Raw genomic sequence first — 17,626 nt, 5'->3', positions numbered from 1 at the left:
CATCAATGTGGAGATGAGTGTACAAGAAAATATCAAAGTTGATTTTGGGTTTAATGGAACTTTTGTGGTTAACGTTTGCGGTGCAAATTGTGGTTATTATAAACATCTTCCTGTGACTTTGACCTTTTTGATTTTAGGACCCCTACTGTCAAAAATACCTTGATTAACACAGGGGACCCAGGACATATAATTATATGAGTGGTGTCTCATCTATTTGTCATCACACACAGTACTAATGTGAGAACAATGTAGGACTGCATCACTAATCACCATGCAGCGGTCATGCCAAAAGCATGGGTTATAAAGAGTAACGTTAGTAAGGGACGATTATCAAATCATGCTCGTCCTGTCAGAACCATCAGACCTCTACAGCTTGTTCAGAATGCAGCAGCATGACTGGTCTTCAATCTTCCGAAGTTCACACACATCACTCCACTGCTGCGCTATCTTCATTGGCTTCCAGTAGCTGCCCACATCAGATTTAAAACCTTGATGCTTGCCTACAAAGCCAAAAATGGACCAGCCCCTCCATACATGATGTCAATGATCAAAGTACCATCTGTACCTCAAGTACATCAAACCTTGCATTCTTCAAACACAGACTGAATACCCATCTATTTGTGGAATATTTAAATGACCACTGACCCTCCTCCTACGTTGACTAACTGAAACTAGTATTTATTGTAGGGTATTGTTCATTGCACCGATGTTGACTTCTCTTTTGTTGACTAACAAACTCTAGCACTTATTGATTATTGCACTTATCATTGGCTGAGATAGAGCTTATGGATTTGGCAATTCTAGGCATCAGCATGGACCATAGTTCGGACTAGTGGTTGCACAGTGGTTAAGGTACTTGACTTGCAACTGAAAGATTGTGGACTCTTCCCTGCCAAATTGCTACTGTTGGCCCCATAAGCAAGGCTCTTAACCCTCTATTGCTCAAGTTGTACTCAGTAAAAATTGTAAGTTGCTTTGGATAAAAGTGTCAGCTAAATGCCATAAACATTGGACTCTAATCTTCTGTACTGGTTAGGATGTATTCTATGAGTAAATGACAAAGCAGTTTTGTAAGTTGCTCTAGATAAGAATGTCTGCTGTAAATGTAAATATGCTATTTATATATATATCTATATATTACCACATACGCTTGCAAACAGTTTACATATGAAATACGTCATGTACTTCAAAACGGCTTAAAGCCAGCACAGACTTTGTCAGGGTTTTCAGGCGACAACACAGCCAGGAGGGAAAGAGCGCAGCTCTTCTCGTGTGGAGGGGGAAGTGTGATTCAAACAAAAGCAATTTGTGTTTTAACAGCGAATCAAAGCTCACAAGACCTTCCTTTGCAAAGCCCATCAGTATTATGCCTTCCCTGGTTCCACAGTAACAATGCAGCTAATCCAGACGCTGCTGCACTACACCCGACTGCTGCGGCCTTTTGTGACTAAGGGAGAGCTAACTGGGGAAACTGGAGATCGTATGAATCTTGGCTCGTCTTCCAGATTTCTGAATCAGAAGTTTAGTCTTTGCTCTGCTATGGTGTCACATCAGGACACCTCTACTGAATAATGCAGGGGGAAAGCAACAGTAACAAGCAAAACAACTTGCTGCTTAGAAACAAAGCTAGGGCCTCCAAAGTTTCAGTTCTGTGCCCATAATCACTTCCAGGGGACCCTGGAAAGTATCTAAATATGACTTAGTAGGACAGTAAAATGTTTCCATGAACCTGTCTGGGACTGTCCAGATCCTGTTTCATCCACAAAGGAAATTTGCCAAAACTGGTCTAGTTTAAGTGAGAGCTTTAACATATCCAAACATAATTCAGACGGAAACATGCTCACTGATCTTCCTGATGAATGCACTTGACTGAAGGGATTGTGAAAGGAGTGACTTGGCCTGTTAGAGCCAGTCAATAAGTCATGATGTCTTATCTTAGGGAGGCAGTACTTGTGTATTTAAAGAGCATGTCTGAGAGAAAGAGAAAAACAGAGAGAGAGAGAGAGAGAGAGACAGAGAGAGAGAGAGAGAGAGACAGACAGAGAGAGAGAGAGAGAGAGAGAGAGACAGAGAGAGCAGACGGTTAGAGTTCCTGTCCATCCTACTTTATTGAACCAAAGACATTTATTTTATGGATCAAGTAGAGAAAAATCATTGCACTCTGATAGTCTACATCACTTCATAGGGGACAGGTTATGTGTCACCTTGTTCTTGTAGTGAAATCTTAATGTGATCGGGACTTTCAAAGGTCTAACCTAGCTGTCGCTTATGTTTTTTTTAAACTCACCTAGCTGTTACTTCTGAAGAAATCTTAGTATTAATTATAAAATGTGTATTTTATCAAATGTACAAAGGCATAGCATTTCTTTTGTAATCATTTCTTGAACGCAGGCATCCACAATATTCCTCATCCTGGACATCCTTGGAAATGACTACAGAAGTGTTTACAAACCCAAATTTTCGATGCTGGGTGGAGCTTCAGATGAGTGTCTTGCTCCTTGACGTTTGTTCCGATGCAATGTGTGTACGAGTTTGATGGATGTGGAACTTTGTTTTTTTTTCCGAGGAGAAAGTGAGCTCGGATTAACCTCAGAAGAATACCCAGCAAAGCCGAAAATTGTTTGTTACAGTCCGAGCGCCTGTGTTTCGCGAACTGTCAGTTCTTTTTAACAGGCAAAGTGAGTAACACCCGCTGAACTGTCGCCGACTTGGCTAGCTAGCTTGCTAACTAGTTAACTTGGGCAATACGATAGTTAAGGTAACTACTTTTAAGGTAGGCTGCACAAGCTCTGCCAAGAGTCATTGTTGTATCAGCATGTACAAGACCGGGTTAGGCAAGTCAAATGGCGTGTCGTCACGGTGCATTGCATTATAGCGCTAGACATTTAGCTAGCTTAGCCTAGCTAGCATACATCGTGTAAGTCCAAGAAAAGTAGCGTTAGCTAGCTACCGCTAGTTACACTAGCTAACAGCGCTTTTACTGTTAGCCAGTAGGCTAGCAAGATAGTCAGCTAATGGAACAGGTTTGCAATTGACTTCGGTGTTAGCCAAATAGCAGTTAGAATACAGATGTTGAGATTGCTGCTGTAGCTAGACAGCTATGATTTTGTCAATCTAATAGTTCCATATAAAGTTAGCTAGCTAAAAGCTATTTTTGACCATTCGTTATTTTCGTGAACGACTGTTAATAGTTTTTACGGTGGTTGTTCGCAAGTTTTAGCCAGCTAGTTGGATAGTTAGCACGACAGTTGGGGTTCGCTAGCTAGCAAGCTACTTAATTCTAGAGTTAGGATGTTATAACTGGCTGACCTCATGAATGAGTTGATATTTTGAGTTTAGTTTGTTTCAGCAGAGCGGGATCCAATAGTTGAATGGGACAACTATTTCGCTCGCTAGTTATGTAGATTGTTAGCAACGATTGTTTAATCTAATTCACCTTGCGTCTATTCAACGGAAAGGCACCTGTCATTGTTTCACCCATAAAAACTCTTGTTTAGCTAATATTGTTAGCTATTCATAGTTATATCGGGCCTCCCTTCCTCTGTCAGTCTATTGGATTTGAACTGATTTTAGTGTTCTAACTAAAGACAACAGACGTCGATTGGAATACATAATTTTTGCTCAGGGCCCCAACAGTGTCAGCTTGGCAGTGGTGGGGCTTGAACCAGCAACCTTCTGAAGTCAAGTACCTTAACCACTGAGCTTTTTCTGTCTACATTTTATTTTATTTTTTTCGTTTTGAAACTCTGGTCTATCTTGCGTCTACCTGTACACAACCCCTATATAATGAGATATAATAACTAAATATCTCGTAATGACATGCCGGCAGTTCCAGAAATGTTGCACCTTTGTAAAGTACAGTTTGCTCCTGTCATGTTCTCCTAAGGGATGTTCTCTATAGTGCAATAGATCTGTGTGGCCCTGATGGTCTCTAGCGAAATTCCACTATGCTCCCATAAAAAGTAATGCTTTCATGCAGGTTTAGCCAAATTACTCAAGTTACACACAGGAAGTCTTGATGCTGACCGGCTTGGGGTAATTGATTGCATCTCAGACAGGATCCGTTACTGGAAGTGCCGTTTTGCAGTCTGAGGAAAAGTATGGGCTCCTGCAGCTTCACAGCCTCATCTGTTTGCCTTAGCTCCATGTAGTGATGATAATATGTAAGGGAGTGGGGTTTCTCTTGCCTTTGTGCATCTTGCTCTTTTTCCTTTGTCCTTACTGCAGGTGCCAAAGGGAGGGAACTGGCTTGGTTATTTTTCTCTTGCTATTTTGGGTAACACTGCTAGCTAAAGAACAGCTACTAGGTTTGTATTCTGCTCAGTATTTTAGATTGAAGACAGTAGACACTAAAGAGCCATTCAACGTTCATCTCAGATGAACATCTCAGTTTCTCAAAACTGTTTATTTTTCTGTTTTTCAGAGTGATATTGTGTAGATTGCTTCAAACGAATGTAAATAGAATGCCTCCAATTATCCCACAGAATGGCAATGGAACTCTGGTCAGCACTGGGTCATTCTAAAATGGGGAACGAAGCTTCTTTTTCAGCCACTTGGATTGTTGATCTGATAAGTCTTGGATTTCTTGTTAGTCTTCTTTTTTACTGTTGCATGTATATACCTTAATTGGATCTCTTTTGGTTTTTTGATTCTGCACATCCAAGAAAATGCATGCACTAGAGCCCTGGTAACAGCTACTTTATCACATAAACATGAAATAGCAGCTTGATAACCCCCTGGGTACTGTCCTTAGAACATGGACTGAGTTAGCTTGATTGGGTTGTTCTAAAATGTGACACAATCCCAGGTTCCTCTGCTCTTTGAAGATCTGATCAGACTTGTTGCCATGATGAGAAGTTCCTCCTCTCAAGCGTGCTTATTCAACGTAACGAAGCGTTTTCTGTAAAGGAAGTCGTGCTCAGCCATTGACACTCAGTTCCTTTGAGGGCAACCAATTAAAAGAGAGACAATAATAATAATTAGAGTTTGCAGTATGTATGTTGCAAAATCAACAAAACATTTTGGCCAATCCCAACAGTTTCCTTATATGAAGGTATCTGTTTAGGCAGGATGGAATTATGTATTGTAAGATTGCAGATACTTGCTATGTTGATTATTCCAGGAACTTTGCGGTAAACACCAGCAACACATACCTATATAAAGAAAAATAGTTTATTTGTGGATATGATTGGCCAACAGAGAGAACATCAGCAGCATATGAGGCCATCATCTTTGATGTTCTGTGTACACTTACTCTTTGTACATTTGTAAGTGGAGGTGTTATGGATACGTGAGAAATGGGGCCCCACATAGTCTAGATAGTCAATGTTGATCCATTAGGAAAAAGGCATTGTTTTTTTTCTGCCAGATGGTAGAATTACAATGAGAACATCCTGCTTGAATGTGAGTACAACAGAGGAATAACCCAGTATTTAACTATGTTGAAAGTTTTTTGAGGCCGTGTGTAATAATACAGTTTGATGCAGTCATGCCTTGACAACAGTGCAGACAAAGCATTTGCAATTCTCTGCAACAGGAATGTCTATGTATACAGTAGGGGATGCAGAAAATTGAATAGCCCCATGAGTGCTGTGTGCTGAGCTTGACGAAAGGTAAACTTCTGAAGAAAGCTTTTACTGCTTTTCATTGTCTTTCTTGGCAATGTTATAGTGCATGGTATTAAAGAAGGCATTGCAGAAAGCATTGATTTAGATGTGACTGTAGTGTTGTTGTAAATTTAAACACATTGAAAAAGCAGTTTACTTTTTGTTCCCTGTTGTAGTAGGAGCAAAGACTATGCAAATAATATTTAAGGTCCTGTCTGCTCCTGAAGTAGGAAGGGCTTACACAGCATAACTATACTTTAAAAAGCAAAATAAAACTCACTTTCTGATCTTATTCAGTTTTCTGTTTTGGTCCTATGTGCTTTCACTGACACTATTATCTGTGACACTGGAAATAAAAAGTAAATCATATAGGAGGTGTAGTCCATCTGCAAATAAAATTCTGCTCTAACAATGAAATCTTCACATCTGATTTATCAGTTCTTTTCTGTCACCCTTCCATTTGCACCACAGTAGCTTCTAGTATATTGTCTTTGGGATTTATCATAACTTTAAATTCTTCATGATCTAACATTAGCTCTTGTGCTGGCAGCAAGAACTGAGCACTTTCACTCACCATAATCCTTAGTCACTTGTTGACTTGCCAATCATGGATTTGAGTCTTGATGTATAGGCTATGGACTTCCCTATAAGTCTGCAGTTTTGTCAAGAAACGTAATCTGGCTATTCTAATCAAGGTGGCACATCCTGGTCGAAGATCTGAATTAACCCGTGTGGTTTGATTACGATTAGCAGCTCTAACATGCGTCCACTTATCTTGTATTCGTTAAGTGGTGAATGAATGCTGGGGCTCTGAATGTCAGACCTGCATATTTTGCATGCTGTGTTTGAACGTTGTGCATTCTGCCATTACTAGTATGAATGCTTGCATCTAGCTGCTTTAGGGGCACCTAGCACAAACCAAACACAGCAAGTTACACTTTTCCATTTTTCATAGTTTATTCCACATGCGCACATCCCCATATATAACCTGCCCATCAAATGAATTTTCAACTTGTTTATTGAACACTTGCAAACGCATGTGAGCACTTTAACTGAGTTATCCACTTTAATGTTTTTATGCTGATCAGAATAGTGTGTTCATGTAGCCTTGTGCATGTAGCATTTACTGTCATGTTGTATTAGCCAGCCTCTTGAGTTTTAGCTCATATGCAGAGACAGAGGGAGGTCTCCCATCACTGTTTATTATAGGCTGCTTGCTCCACCATGCATAAAGGTTTGTAGTTTTGGTTTTATTCGGTCTCTTATTTATTAATGGATTTATATAGGGACAGTAGTTGTTACTGTTGTACTATGGTAGAGCCATGAACACATTATTAATTACCTGAGGTGTCTGCAGGTCTGTGCCATTACCCTACTGTTCTTTGTTAAATGTTTGAGGATTCTGTAGTGTGCCACTGACTCCAAAGGAGGAGCAGCAGTACTGAATGTTTTCGCTGCTCATTCTTTGGCTGACGGTGGTCAGCTCACATATTACAAGCCATTTGTTGCAGAAACTTCAGATAATTCCAAAGCTTTGTCTCATAACTGTACACTACTTTTAGAAAGGTAACTCAGAAGACATAGCATTAATGATTCAATGGATTTCTTTTTGCTTTTACATTTTCAATGCGGTTCTGTTTCCTTGGCTTCTGTAATAATGATGATCTGTGTAAAATTCCTCAGAGGTTAATTACAGTTACTGTAAGCAGTGTGGTTGTTGGGACTGTTATACACTCACAGGCTACTTTATTAGGTACACCTGCCCTAACTGCTCTTTAATGCAAATATATAATCAGCCAATCACATGGCAGCAACTCGATGCATTTAGGCATGTAGACATGGTCAAGACAACCTGCTGAGTTCAAAGTGAGCATCAGAATGGGGAAGGAAGGGGATTTAAGTGAGTTTGACCATGGCCTGGTTGTTGGTGCTAGACAGGCTGGTTTGAGTATTTCGGAAACTTATGTTTTATTGGGATTTTCATGTACAACCAATCTGTGTAATTATGCTACTGTTGAGGTAGTCATTCTGTTAAAATTTTAAATTGAGTTACATTGTTTGAACAACACAGATCTGCATGATGTGCATTGCTGTTATATTTACATGAGTAATTTGGCAGTCTTTATTTTTGCTTCTTTATATCATTGCATCGTTGTGCTATTACTGTATAGAACTGACAAGGAAGAAGTTGTTATTCTGAATGGCCTAACATTGTTTTGTAACTTGGCAAAAAAGTAGTTGTGACTTTCACTGCTGGTCATGAGCTCTGTTGGACTGTATAAAGGAAGCAGCAAAACTATCAGACCATGGACAAATACACCTTTTGTTAAAAGCAACTTATGGTATTAATTGAGTTAATTATTTGGAAAAATAAACAATTATAGGAACTGTTACATGTCAGCCTTGTTTGAGCTGATAAGTCAATTTAACCACTCATTACAACCAAGATATGCAGAAGAGAAACTCTGAATGCATAACATGTAGAACCTTGAAGCAGATAGGCTACAGCAGCAGAAGACCACACTGGGTGCCACTTCTGGCAACTGAGGCTAGTTTGCACAGGCTCACCAAAATAGGACAATAGAAGATTGGAAAAAACGTTGCCTGATCTGATGAGTCTCAATTTCTGCTGCGATGTTCTGATGGTAGGGTCAGAAATTGGCATAAACACATGAAAGCATGGATCCATCCTGCCTCTAGTGGTATCAATAGTTTAGGCTGATTTGGGGGATATTTCCTGAAGGCAAGCGGTTCAACCTGGTGCTTGTAATGTATAAAGTGGCTGGTGAGTGTAGTTGGGTATTATAAACACGAAACAAAAATTAAGGGATTCATTTGATTGGTCATATAGCCAAATCATTCTGGCTGTGTAGAGCTGGAATCCCTAGTAGAACACTAATTGCAGTCTTTTTTTTGTTTAATTGTAGAGGCTGAAATTGTGAGTTTCATTAGGCTAATATGCGTACAATTAACTGCAGGCCTGCTTCAAACTGACAATGTAGCACCATTAGCTAAAATATAGGACTTTCTGTTTGTCAACGGATATGGGAGTTTCAGACTCTTGTACATGTAAACAATGCTGTATAGGAACTCTATTACTCTCAGTTATAAAAAATCTAGTTTTTACTCCACAGTACTGTGGTAACCTTTCATTACTGGTTTGCGCAGCTTAAAAAGATGAATTTCTATTAAGATGACGTTTCCAATTCCAGGTGTGCTCCCGTCACACTGAGCTGAGTTTGTCCATGTAGGGAGATGATAGGTTGAACAATGGGCACATTCCAGTTTTGAGCAAGCAATTCATCCATGTCTTCCAGTTGGCTGGAGCCTTTCTGGAATAACAGCTAGCCAAAAAATCACTTTGTGAAATTAGGTTAATTATTTTTAGCACTGCCATTTTGGAAGCAGGAGATAAGCTGTCAATTAGGCTTCCTTTGTTTTGGATTTTTATGCAATGTGTAGCTTGCCTGACCCATCCTGCTGCATCCCAGAGAAACCAAAGGCAAGTTGAACTGGCAAGTTGAAAAGGCAAGTTTTTATTCACTGTGCTTGGCAAATGACACTTTCAGGACTCCCTTGAGTTTGGTGCATCCCAGAGATGCTAGATAGTCTGCAGGCGGAGAGGATTTAAATAGGCCATGCGGTGTCTTTACACTTGCCCACAAATGACATTAGTCTCTCTGATACAGTGGCCTACTGAAAGGCAGTTTGTGCTGACTCACTGCTGCGCTAAACCGCAAAAATTAATGGTGTTCTTTACAAATGCCGTTTTGATATTTTGTGGAACCTTGCATGTTTAATATGAAGCAATACTGTCTTCACCATAAAGCGCAAGAACACCTGGCAGACCACAGCCCAGCCGCCCCACTTACTGCCTCTCCGGCCCATTCCGCTGCAGAGGGAGGACAACTGCTGTTAAAGGCTCCTCTCCCTCAGAGAATAACTCCATCATCGTCCAAAGTCACGGACCACTGCTCGCTCCAATTCGCCGTGCGTCCTCTCCTTTCTGCTGAATCAGGAGGTTCGGGGGGTGGGGGGTGGTTGGGGGTTGGGTGGTGGTGATTGATAATAGAGTATCGACAGGTGACGGCCCCTTTCTCTCAGCTGACTGAAGGGGAATGCATACACATGCATACACCCACACATACACCCACACACACTGTTAATTACTGTTCCACATCCTATGATGTACTGCTGACTTCAGTGACTCTTCAAATGAAGCTTGGAGATTAACTGCAATGCTCAAATAAGTTGGTGCAATTGTGTTTTCACTAAAGCCTTCAGGTTAGGGTAGTCATGACTCGGTGAGAGCGTTTTTGTTTCTGCCTGACCGTGTGCTGCCGGGGTCTGCGTTTAAACATGCCCATGCCCCTCTTCCAAAGAAGAGACTTTTTTTGGTCTTAGGGAGCTGATTGTTAATTAGTTTTCTGCTGAGCACTGGAGGCAAATCTTGGCCAAGCTCGGAGCTCGGGGAATCGCTGCAGTTGTGGGACGCTCCCGATTAATCCCTGTAACTTTTTGGAGCAGTCCGACTGTTGCCATGCTCCTCCCTTCGTTTCAGCCTGAATCTGACTGTAATTTGTCACCTGAGACCTGTTCCAGGCACCCAGATTACTGTAAGTGTGTGGGGGGAGGGGCTGGGACAGGTGCCATGACAATATATAGTGCAGCTGTTAGAGTTGAGCTGCAGTGCAATCTGATGTTGATTTAAATAATGAGTTTTCATTTCTTACTTACACTGTCAGTGGCAATAAATTATGCTGATATAAAGATATATCTAGATTCCTGTTAAGGTTGGCGAGGAACAGAACTAATAGGGAACAGAACACTCACTCCTTCCTTTTCCCTCACTCGCTCTCTCTCGCTCCCTCTCTCTATCTCTCTCTATCTCTCCCCCTGCGGCAGGATGTACCGTTTGCAGATGTTGGCGGCGGTCACGGTCGGGGTGGCCCAGCATACCCGCCGTTTTCATGGCAGCGTGCGTGCCCCACATCAGCGCCGGCTGCTGCTGGCTGCCATGGCTGGAGTGACGGGTGCTTCTACTGCTACGGCCCTGTTCTGGACCAGGTACTGTGACAGCCCTGCATTCACTTCATGCCCCCCCCCGTCTTTAATGCCAAGCCCTAGATGTAGTAAATAATGCAATTCCCTAAATACACATTGCTTTCCAAGTTAATGTTGCTCTCCGGAGTTCTAGACAGTCACTGTGTCACATGGTCGGCATCAACAGTGTGTTCGAATCTCCACCAAATCTGCACTATTCCTTCACATTTGTGTGACTGGGAAAATGATGAAAGTCTACATATTAATATAGTGTAATCATACATTTTATTTATATATACATGTGTGTATTATGCTGTAATTATCCTCCAGTGTTTTTCACTCTGAGCTCTGGAGGCTTACCGATCACGAAAGAGATATGGGCACACTCGTTTCTGTAGTTCCATTATGATCATTCTGAATTGTCTTCCATGTCTGCGTTATCTCATAAGCACGAGCACTGTCAATTTTCCGTTGCTGACAGATTGCATGTTCCGTGTGTTGTGATTGCTGGTTAATTCACGGAGATTGTAGAGAAGCCAGGAGGGAAGAGGCCTGGTGAGTAGCATCGCTCTCGCACAGCTGGGAGCTAACAGCTGCCCGGGCTGCCAGCCTTCCCTGCTCCTCTGGATTAGCTTTCATATCCTGCAGCATGTCCTTTGTAAAATCTAGTGGAACTGTGCAGCATGCACTCTAAAAGGGTCACGCACAAGAAGTAACTGAGACTGTGTCTGTGTTATGTCTCATCTGGGCTTGTACTGATCACAAGGTGTGCGTTCCTGTAACGAGTTAAAAGTGTGGATGTTATTTAATTTCATGAAGTCTCATTATGAAATGTCCTGCAGAACCCGAACATCCCAGAACATCGCAGAACCCAAAAGTGCATGAATTTTCGTAATTACATTGCTTGTATACAGTGCAGTAGTGTGGTGTCATTTTGTCTGACAATGGGTAAATAAGAGTTTCATTTAGCAAACGGGGCATGCAAAAAGATTTACAATTTGTACAGAACGGGCAATAGGAATGTACTGTAAATTTCTCATAAACAAAAATTGTTTTGAAGTTCAGGGCTCGTGGTGTTTAACAACAATAAACCAATTAGGAACATGAAACTGCTTTATAAATGTGAATAGTAGACTGTACACTGCTTCGTGCAACATGAGTTACTGTTTGGTAGTAAGATTCTCTTGTATACAGAAACAGTATAGATAGCATCTGCAAATTAAGCAGGTTCTCTCCACACAGCAGCAGCCCTGATACGATACGAGACCGCAGCTGCAATGTCAACACGTCATGCCCCACAAGTGCCTGATGAATCTCCGAACTATCAGTTACTGCTGGTTTTTGGTTACTGGGAGTTGCTCTCTCTAACGTGATCAGTAGGCCTGACTGCCGTTATCTTGAGGGTGTCGCCTTTTTCACTATGCTATGTCCGTCCAAATGATTGACAGGGCACACGCAGAGGCAGGCTCTTCCGCGAAGCTGGAAGAGAAGCTGCGGGAGGAGGGATCTCTGCACAGCATGGAGGCGGAGTCCGACAGCACAGTGGAGTCCAGCAGTGGTGGCGAGGAAGAGGAGGAGGAAGCGGGCTCGGAGGGGAAGAAGAAGAAGCAGAGAATCGGCTTCCGTGACCGCAAGGTAATCGATGGGTTGTCACCCAGCATGTCGCTCCCTCACCTGCATCCAATTGAGATGAGTCAGCTCGGGCTTGCTGTCCAATTCAGATGACTCAGCTGGGGCTTGCTGTCCAATAGCATGCTCCCAATGGCACCCCCAAACGGATCATGGTGTAAATCCACAGTCTCAATGCTGTAAACAGAGGGGCTTCTCTGCTGTAACACAACAGCCAAGGCCAACGATTACAGCTTATGGGGTGGTGGAAAATGTGAATCAGTGGACTGAATAATAGTCAAGATCACCCCTTGGTAGCCAGGAAGGACAGCATAGTGTTGTGGGCTGAGGAAGTCTGGCAGGGTATCAAAACAACCACAGCTCAAGATGGCCACTGCCCTGCCAGAGCCTGCTAATCTCAGTGAGGGCGAGAGTTAGTGATGGCCCTGCTGCTAGCTTCTGTTCCTATGTGTTGAATATATGCATTTTTTAAATTTGTATGCATTTGCCAAAATATTTGATTCATCCTGAGTATTAGAAAAATAGAGCCAATTGCATTGTATTATTAGGTTTTTGCCTGTTGGTGGCTCTCTCCTGGGGAATGCCAGTTGAAATTCTTGACAAGACTGCTCCCTGCATACATGTGTGGCTGGTGTGGGTGTGGCCCAAAGGGGGTTTTTTGTGTGTGTGTGTGTGTGTGTGTGTGTGTGTGTGTGTGTGTGTGTGTGTGTGTGTGTGTGTGTGTGTGTGTGTGTGTGTGTGTGTGTGTGTGTGTTCATGTTCTGTGTGGCTGAATATGTTTTTTAGGAGCTCTTGGCCTTGCCTTGGGGACATTAGGGAGAAATGGTAGTACGGAGGTTGAGACAGGGTAATTATTTCTGTGCCGCTTACAACAGAGGCAGCTACCCTTTCATAGTTCATTATAGTGTTTCATTTGCCTTTCAGTGATAAATTCACTTATTCGCTTATTAAGCAGAAATTAGTAAACCACAGCAAATGGGTTATGATATGACCTTACTGTGACATTCAGATTGCACAGATCTGGAATGAGTGATGGCTTTTCATCAGGCAGCAAACAAGTGACTGGTGTATGTGTGCGTGTGCGTGCACACATGTGAGTGCAGTCATGTGTATGTGTTATATAGTGCTCTGTCTGAATGGAGTGAGTACGGCGCTCAATGGAGGCTGGCAGACACCCTCCCCACACCCCGATATACTCATCCTAAGAGGCCCTCTTTCCTCTTTAATTTGTCTCCAGTACTCATCATATTAAGAGATGAAGCAAAGAAAAATGGCCCTGCTATAAAGCCAAAGCCAGCAGTCTGTAAATAAAACACTTGAGCCAGTAGAACTACCAACTTCCTGCTGGGTCTGCATGCAGCACTGTGTGTGTAAATATGTGTGCTTCTATGTGTACTCAAATGTGTGCTGAATTTTTTCTCACTCTCTTTCTTTCTGTGTGTGTGTGTGTGTGTGTGTGTGTGTGTGTGTGTGTGTGTGTGTGTGTGTATTCTTTATGACTTGCCAAGCATATTAGACTAGGATTAAATCTGTGGGCATTACAAACTGGTGGGAGTTATAAAATGATACATGAATAATCTCAAAGCAGTCCAAACCAGAGTCTTGTATTAGGTAGTAAATACATGTATGTATTCTAAATATTCTCAAAGCTAGGTATTCCAATTTTATGGTCTTTTGCACCCGGGGTGTTCAGATGAATGCACCACATGACTGACTATCATGAATTTGTGATGATATAATATTTCAGGCTTGTTGTGTGGGTGAGGAGCCATGAACCCATCACTAGAACTCTTCTAACAGGAGCGCCACGTGGCTGAGGTCCTAGGAAGCTCCCAGAACCGACACACATCTACCTGGTGTGTCAGAGGTGTCACTATACACATGTTCCTGGTCACCTTCACCTTTAGCCAAACAGATGTTCAGAGTCTGTTCTATACCAAAGGGGTCTAGAAGAATTATAATTTGATGGCCAGCAGCTGTAATTGATTAGACAGGTGGTGATGCCTCAAGTATTGTAGTGTAATTAGAAATGGGGGTATTAAATATCATGGTCCATTTGGTTCATTTAAAACATGGAAGCTTTCTGCTGGGTGGGGTGGAGGCCATCGTTTTGGAGTACTGTTTGCAGAGCAATTTTTTGCTACCTATCTTTGGATAGAGCTTTACAAGTACTTTAAGGGCAAAATTAAATGGCCAATGTGGCTCTATGGTTTTATACCAAGATTGAACCAGAGATTGATTTAGTTTTTTGTGTGCCATTGTATCTTTTTTCATTTGGTCCAGTTGGTTTCACATTGCACCGATTCATGCACATCAAATTATTTGCACAAGTGCTCATTTGACTGCATCTTGATTCTCTACTATGTTTAGGTTGTAAGCAAAGGGAAAACCAAGGTATAGAAGGATGAGTTTAGTGAAAAATAACTCGCCACTTTCTTCATGGGTGCTTTCACCTGTGGGTGATTGCACAAGATCATTTATTGCAGACCTGTGAATATGGCTCAGTATTGTTGACTGTGGAGCTTGTCAGTTTTGCTCTGAGTATTTTATTAAGCTCCTTTGAAACTTGTTGCTTTTTTGAACTGAGCTAGTGCTTCTTTCATTGGGCATTGCACACTGCATATAATTTCTCAGTTGGTTGGAATAGTTCATAGCCTTCATTCCCTTAAATTTGTCATGGTAACATGAGGGCTCATGAGGTTCACACCAGTCAAAGTACAACGAACTAAAGTAAAGGTATGATTGGTCTGCAGCGATAAGGTTGGTGTGAAATCAAGCTAAATCTTTAAATTTCTCAGAATGCCGTAGGAATGATGGACATGATGGACCGTTTTGAATATCTTATGTCACCTACACCTGAAAAACTCTAAGATGCCTAAAAAGTGGGGGTGTTTTCATGGAAATAACTATTGATTCATTGATCTCTGTTGGAAGGTTGGATAAATGACTAATATAAAACAGTATAAATGGCCTGCTTTTATGAAACCTTTTGAAGTGGGAACATCAGTTAGGCTACAGAATTATAACAGATTGTAACAGAGCATGTATCTGATCGTCCTTGTACATTATAGTGCTCTATTTTCTCAGTTGTACCAATATTTATTAGTCAAAGTAAATACAGTGGTGCTTGAAAGTTTGTAAACCTTTTAGAAGTTTCTGTATTTCTGTATAGATTTGACCTAAAACTTGATTAGATTGTCACACAAGTCCTAAATAGAGATAAAGAGAATCAAATCAAACATGAGACCAAAATATTAGACTGTCATTTATTTATTGAGGAATAAATAACTTCTAAAGGGTTTACAAACTTTCAAGAACCATTGTGAAAGGTACAGATAATGTTCCTGCAAAAGATGGAGGCCTACCACTGCTTAAACACCAGTAACTTTAAAAAATAAAATAATAAAAAAAGATTTCCGCATTGAAGACACTGGACCCATGTCAGTTCACCTTTTGCCTCAACAGATCTACAGAGGGTGCTATCACTGTGGCTCGTCACTCCACCCTGACCCACTTGGACAGTAGCAGTTCTTATGTTAGGATGCTATTCATTGATTTCAGCAAACTGGGTCAAGCCCAAGCTGATTTCCAGCATCTCTCTCTGTAATTGGACCCTCGACATTCTTACTCACAGACTACAATCTTTCGGGCTTGACAGCCATACATCCTCCACGCTTGTACTAGCTGGGGGATCGAATGGATGTGGGACTGAGCATATTGCAGGCGGCCATGTCAGTCCATGGCCACAGGTCTTCACGCAGTTAGAGTATTAGAATGTGTGTAGTCCTGAATGCCTGTTTGCCATAGGGCTGTGTTTTTAGGCCTCTCCACGACTCTCTGTTCACTCATGACAGCATATGTGTTTGTGGCTCTAATGCCATAATCAAATTTGCAGATGACACCAGGTTGGTAGGCCTCCAGAAAACCACCCAACACTTCACTGCTGCCAAGATACCCTCTATTGAGGCAATTGATCAGAAATGCTACCTATAGAAGGTGAAAAGTATCGTTAAGAACATTTCTCAACCCATCAATATACTATTCACCCTTCTTCCATCTGGGAAATGCTACAGGAGCCAGCAGACTAGCAAACATTGTTCGGTCTTTGGTTTATACTAATCTAAGTATCTGGTCTATGATCTTGTTTTATTTGGGATTATTTTAATCCAGGTCTCTGGTCTTGTTTACCATTTCCATGTCATTACGCTACTGTCAGTCTAGCTCAGTGTCTTTTGCACTACATAATCTGCTTGCTATTTTGCACTTCTGGTTAGATGCTAACTGTATTTTGCTGGGTTTGTACTTGTGTAATACTCAATGACAAAGTTGAATCTAAACCATTTCCTGGAGTCTGCAGGGCGGTTTTGTCTGGTGAACATTGTGGTTTGGCAGCTCAAAAGTTGGGAATTTCATTCTCAATAACTGCTGTAATCAATAACTGCCCCTTGGGCTCGCCTGTCCTTGGGTTCTGAACTACCAAGACACCAAGCTATCTTTCCCTTTGCACCAATACATCTGTGTACATGTTCATGTTAATATAATGCAACTATCATCTAGGTGATTTTATTTACTTATTTTTAAATCATTTTTCATCATAAGTGGCAATCCCATTTGCTCATTTTGTCATCCATTTATTTGAATATTTTGTTTGTTTCTGACTCTATAGATAGAAAATGTTATTGATCCTGAAAGAAACTGCAAAGAAGCAGCATGCATAAACAGTGCTTATTAAATAAATGTAATAGAGTAGCTGATCATCCATGTTAAAACTTTGAACTTTCACAAGGAAATTATACAAGTCAATAGACCACTGGAGCAGCTACAAATGTCCAAGAGAATTTGGTCTCATGTAGTGTTCCTCAGCACAGTAGTTGTATCCCACTCTTACTGAAAGTGCTCTTCTGTTTACCCAGAGAAGCATGCAGACATTGAGAGTTATTGCCCATGACAGTTAGAAGTCTGTGGAGTGTCCTTTGTTACGCCACAGCCTCCTGTTTTTAAGAATCCTGTATGGCTCCTGAGACACAGCCTCCTTAATCAGTTTGTTGAGTTTGTTGGCATCACCACTAATACTGGCATTGCCCCAGTTCGCCATCCCATAGAAGACTGCACAAACAGCAACAGGCTGGTGGAAGCTCTTCAGGAGTGACCTGCTCACGCCAAGGGACCTTGGCTGCCTCAGGAAGTAGAGGTGGCTCTGGCCTTTCTTGCACACGCCGTCCATGTCAATAGTGCACTTAAGCTGCACCCCAAGGTGGTTGTGGGTCTGCACCGCCTCTGCATTTCCTTCTCCATCAGTAGGGAAAGGAGGCAGAGGTGGGATCACTCCTTCAGAAATCCATAAGCGT

General features: G+C 41.7%; 1 protein-coding gene across 5 annotated transcripts in view; it reads left to right on the top strand.

The window, feature by feature from the left end:
* The first annotated feature begins 2,472 nt into the window (after positions 1-2,472).
* micu1 (mitochondrial calcium uptake 1) overlaps positions 2,473-17,626 on the top strand; it is a 37,264-nt gene continuing 22,110 nt past the window's right edge. Inside the window, exons 1-3 of one of the 5 annotated variants that reach the window (XM_035531292.2) lie at positions 2,473-2,678; positions 10,512-10,673; positions 12,098-12,284. In XM_035531292.2, coding sequence (XP_035387185.1) covers positions 10,513-10,673; positions 12,098-12,284 — 348 coding nt within the window. In that variant the 5' untranslated portion in view covers positions 2,473-2,678; position 10,512. Of the gene's footprint in view, positions 2,679-2,743; positions 2,759-8,687; positions 9,597-9,720; positions 10,223-10,511; positions 10,674-12,097; positions 12,285-17,626 lie in introns of those variants that run through there. The other 4 variants (XM_035531295.2, XM_081725193.1, XM_081725192.1 and 1 more) reach the window with 4 other exon arrangements.

Source organism: Electrophorus electricus, chromosome 12 (genome assembly GCF_041902795.1).
Source record: "Electrophorus electricus isolate QZ-2024a chromosome 12, ASM4190279v1, whole genome shotgun sequence".
Lineage (NCBI taxonomy): Eukaryota > Metazoa > Chordata > Actinopteri > Gymnotiformes > Gymnotidae > Electrophorus > Electrophorus electricus.
Note: the sequence above shows the minus strand (reverse complement) of the source record. Positions and strands in the feature narration are given on the sequence as shown.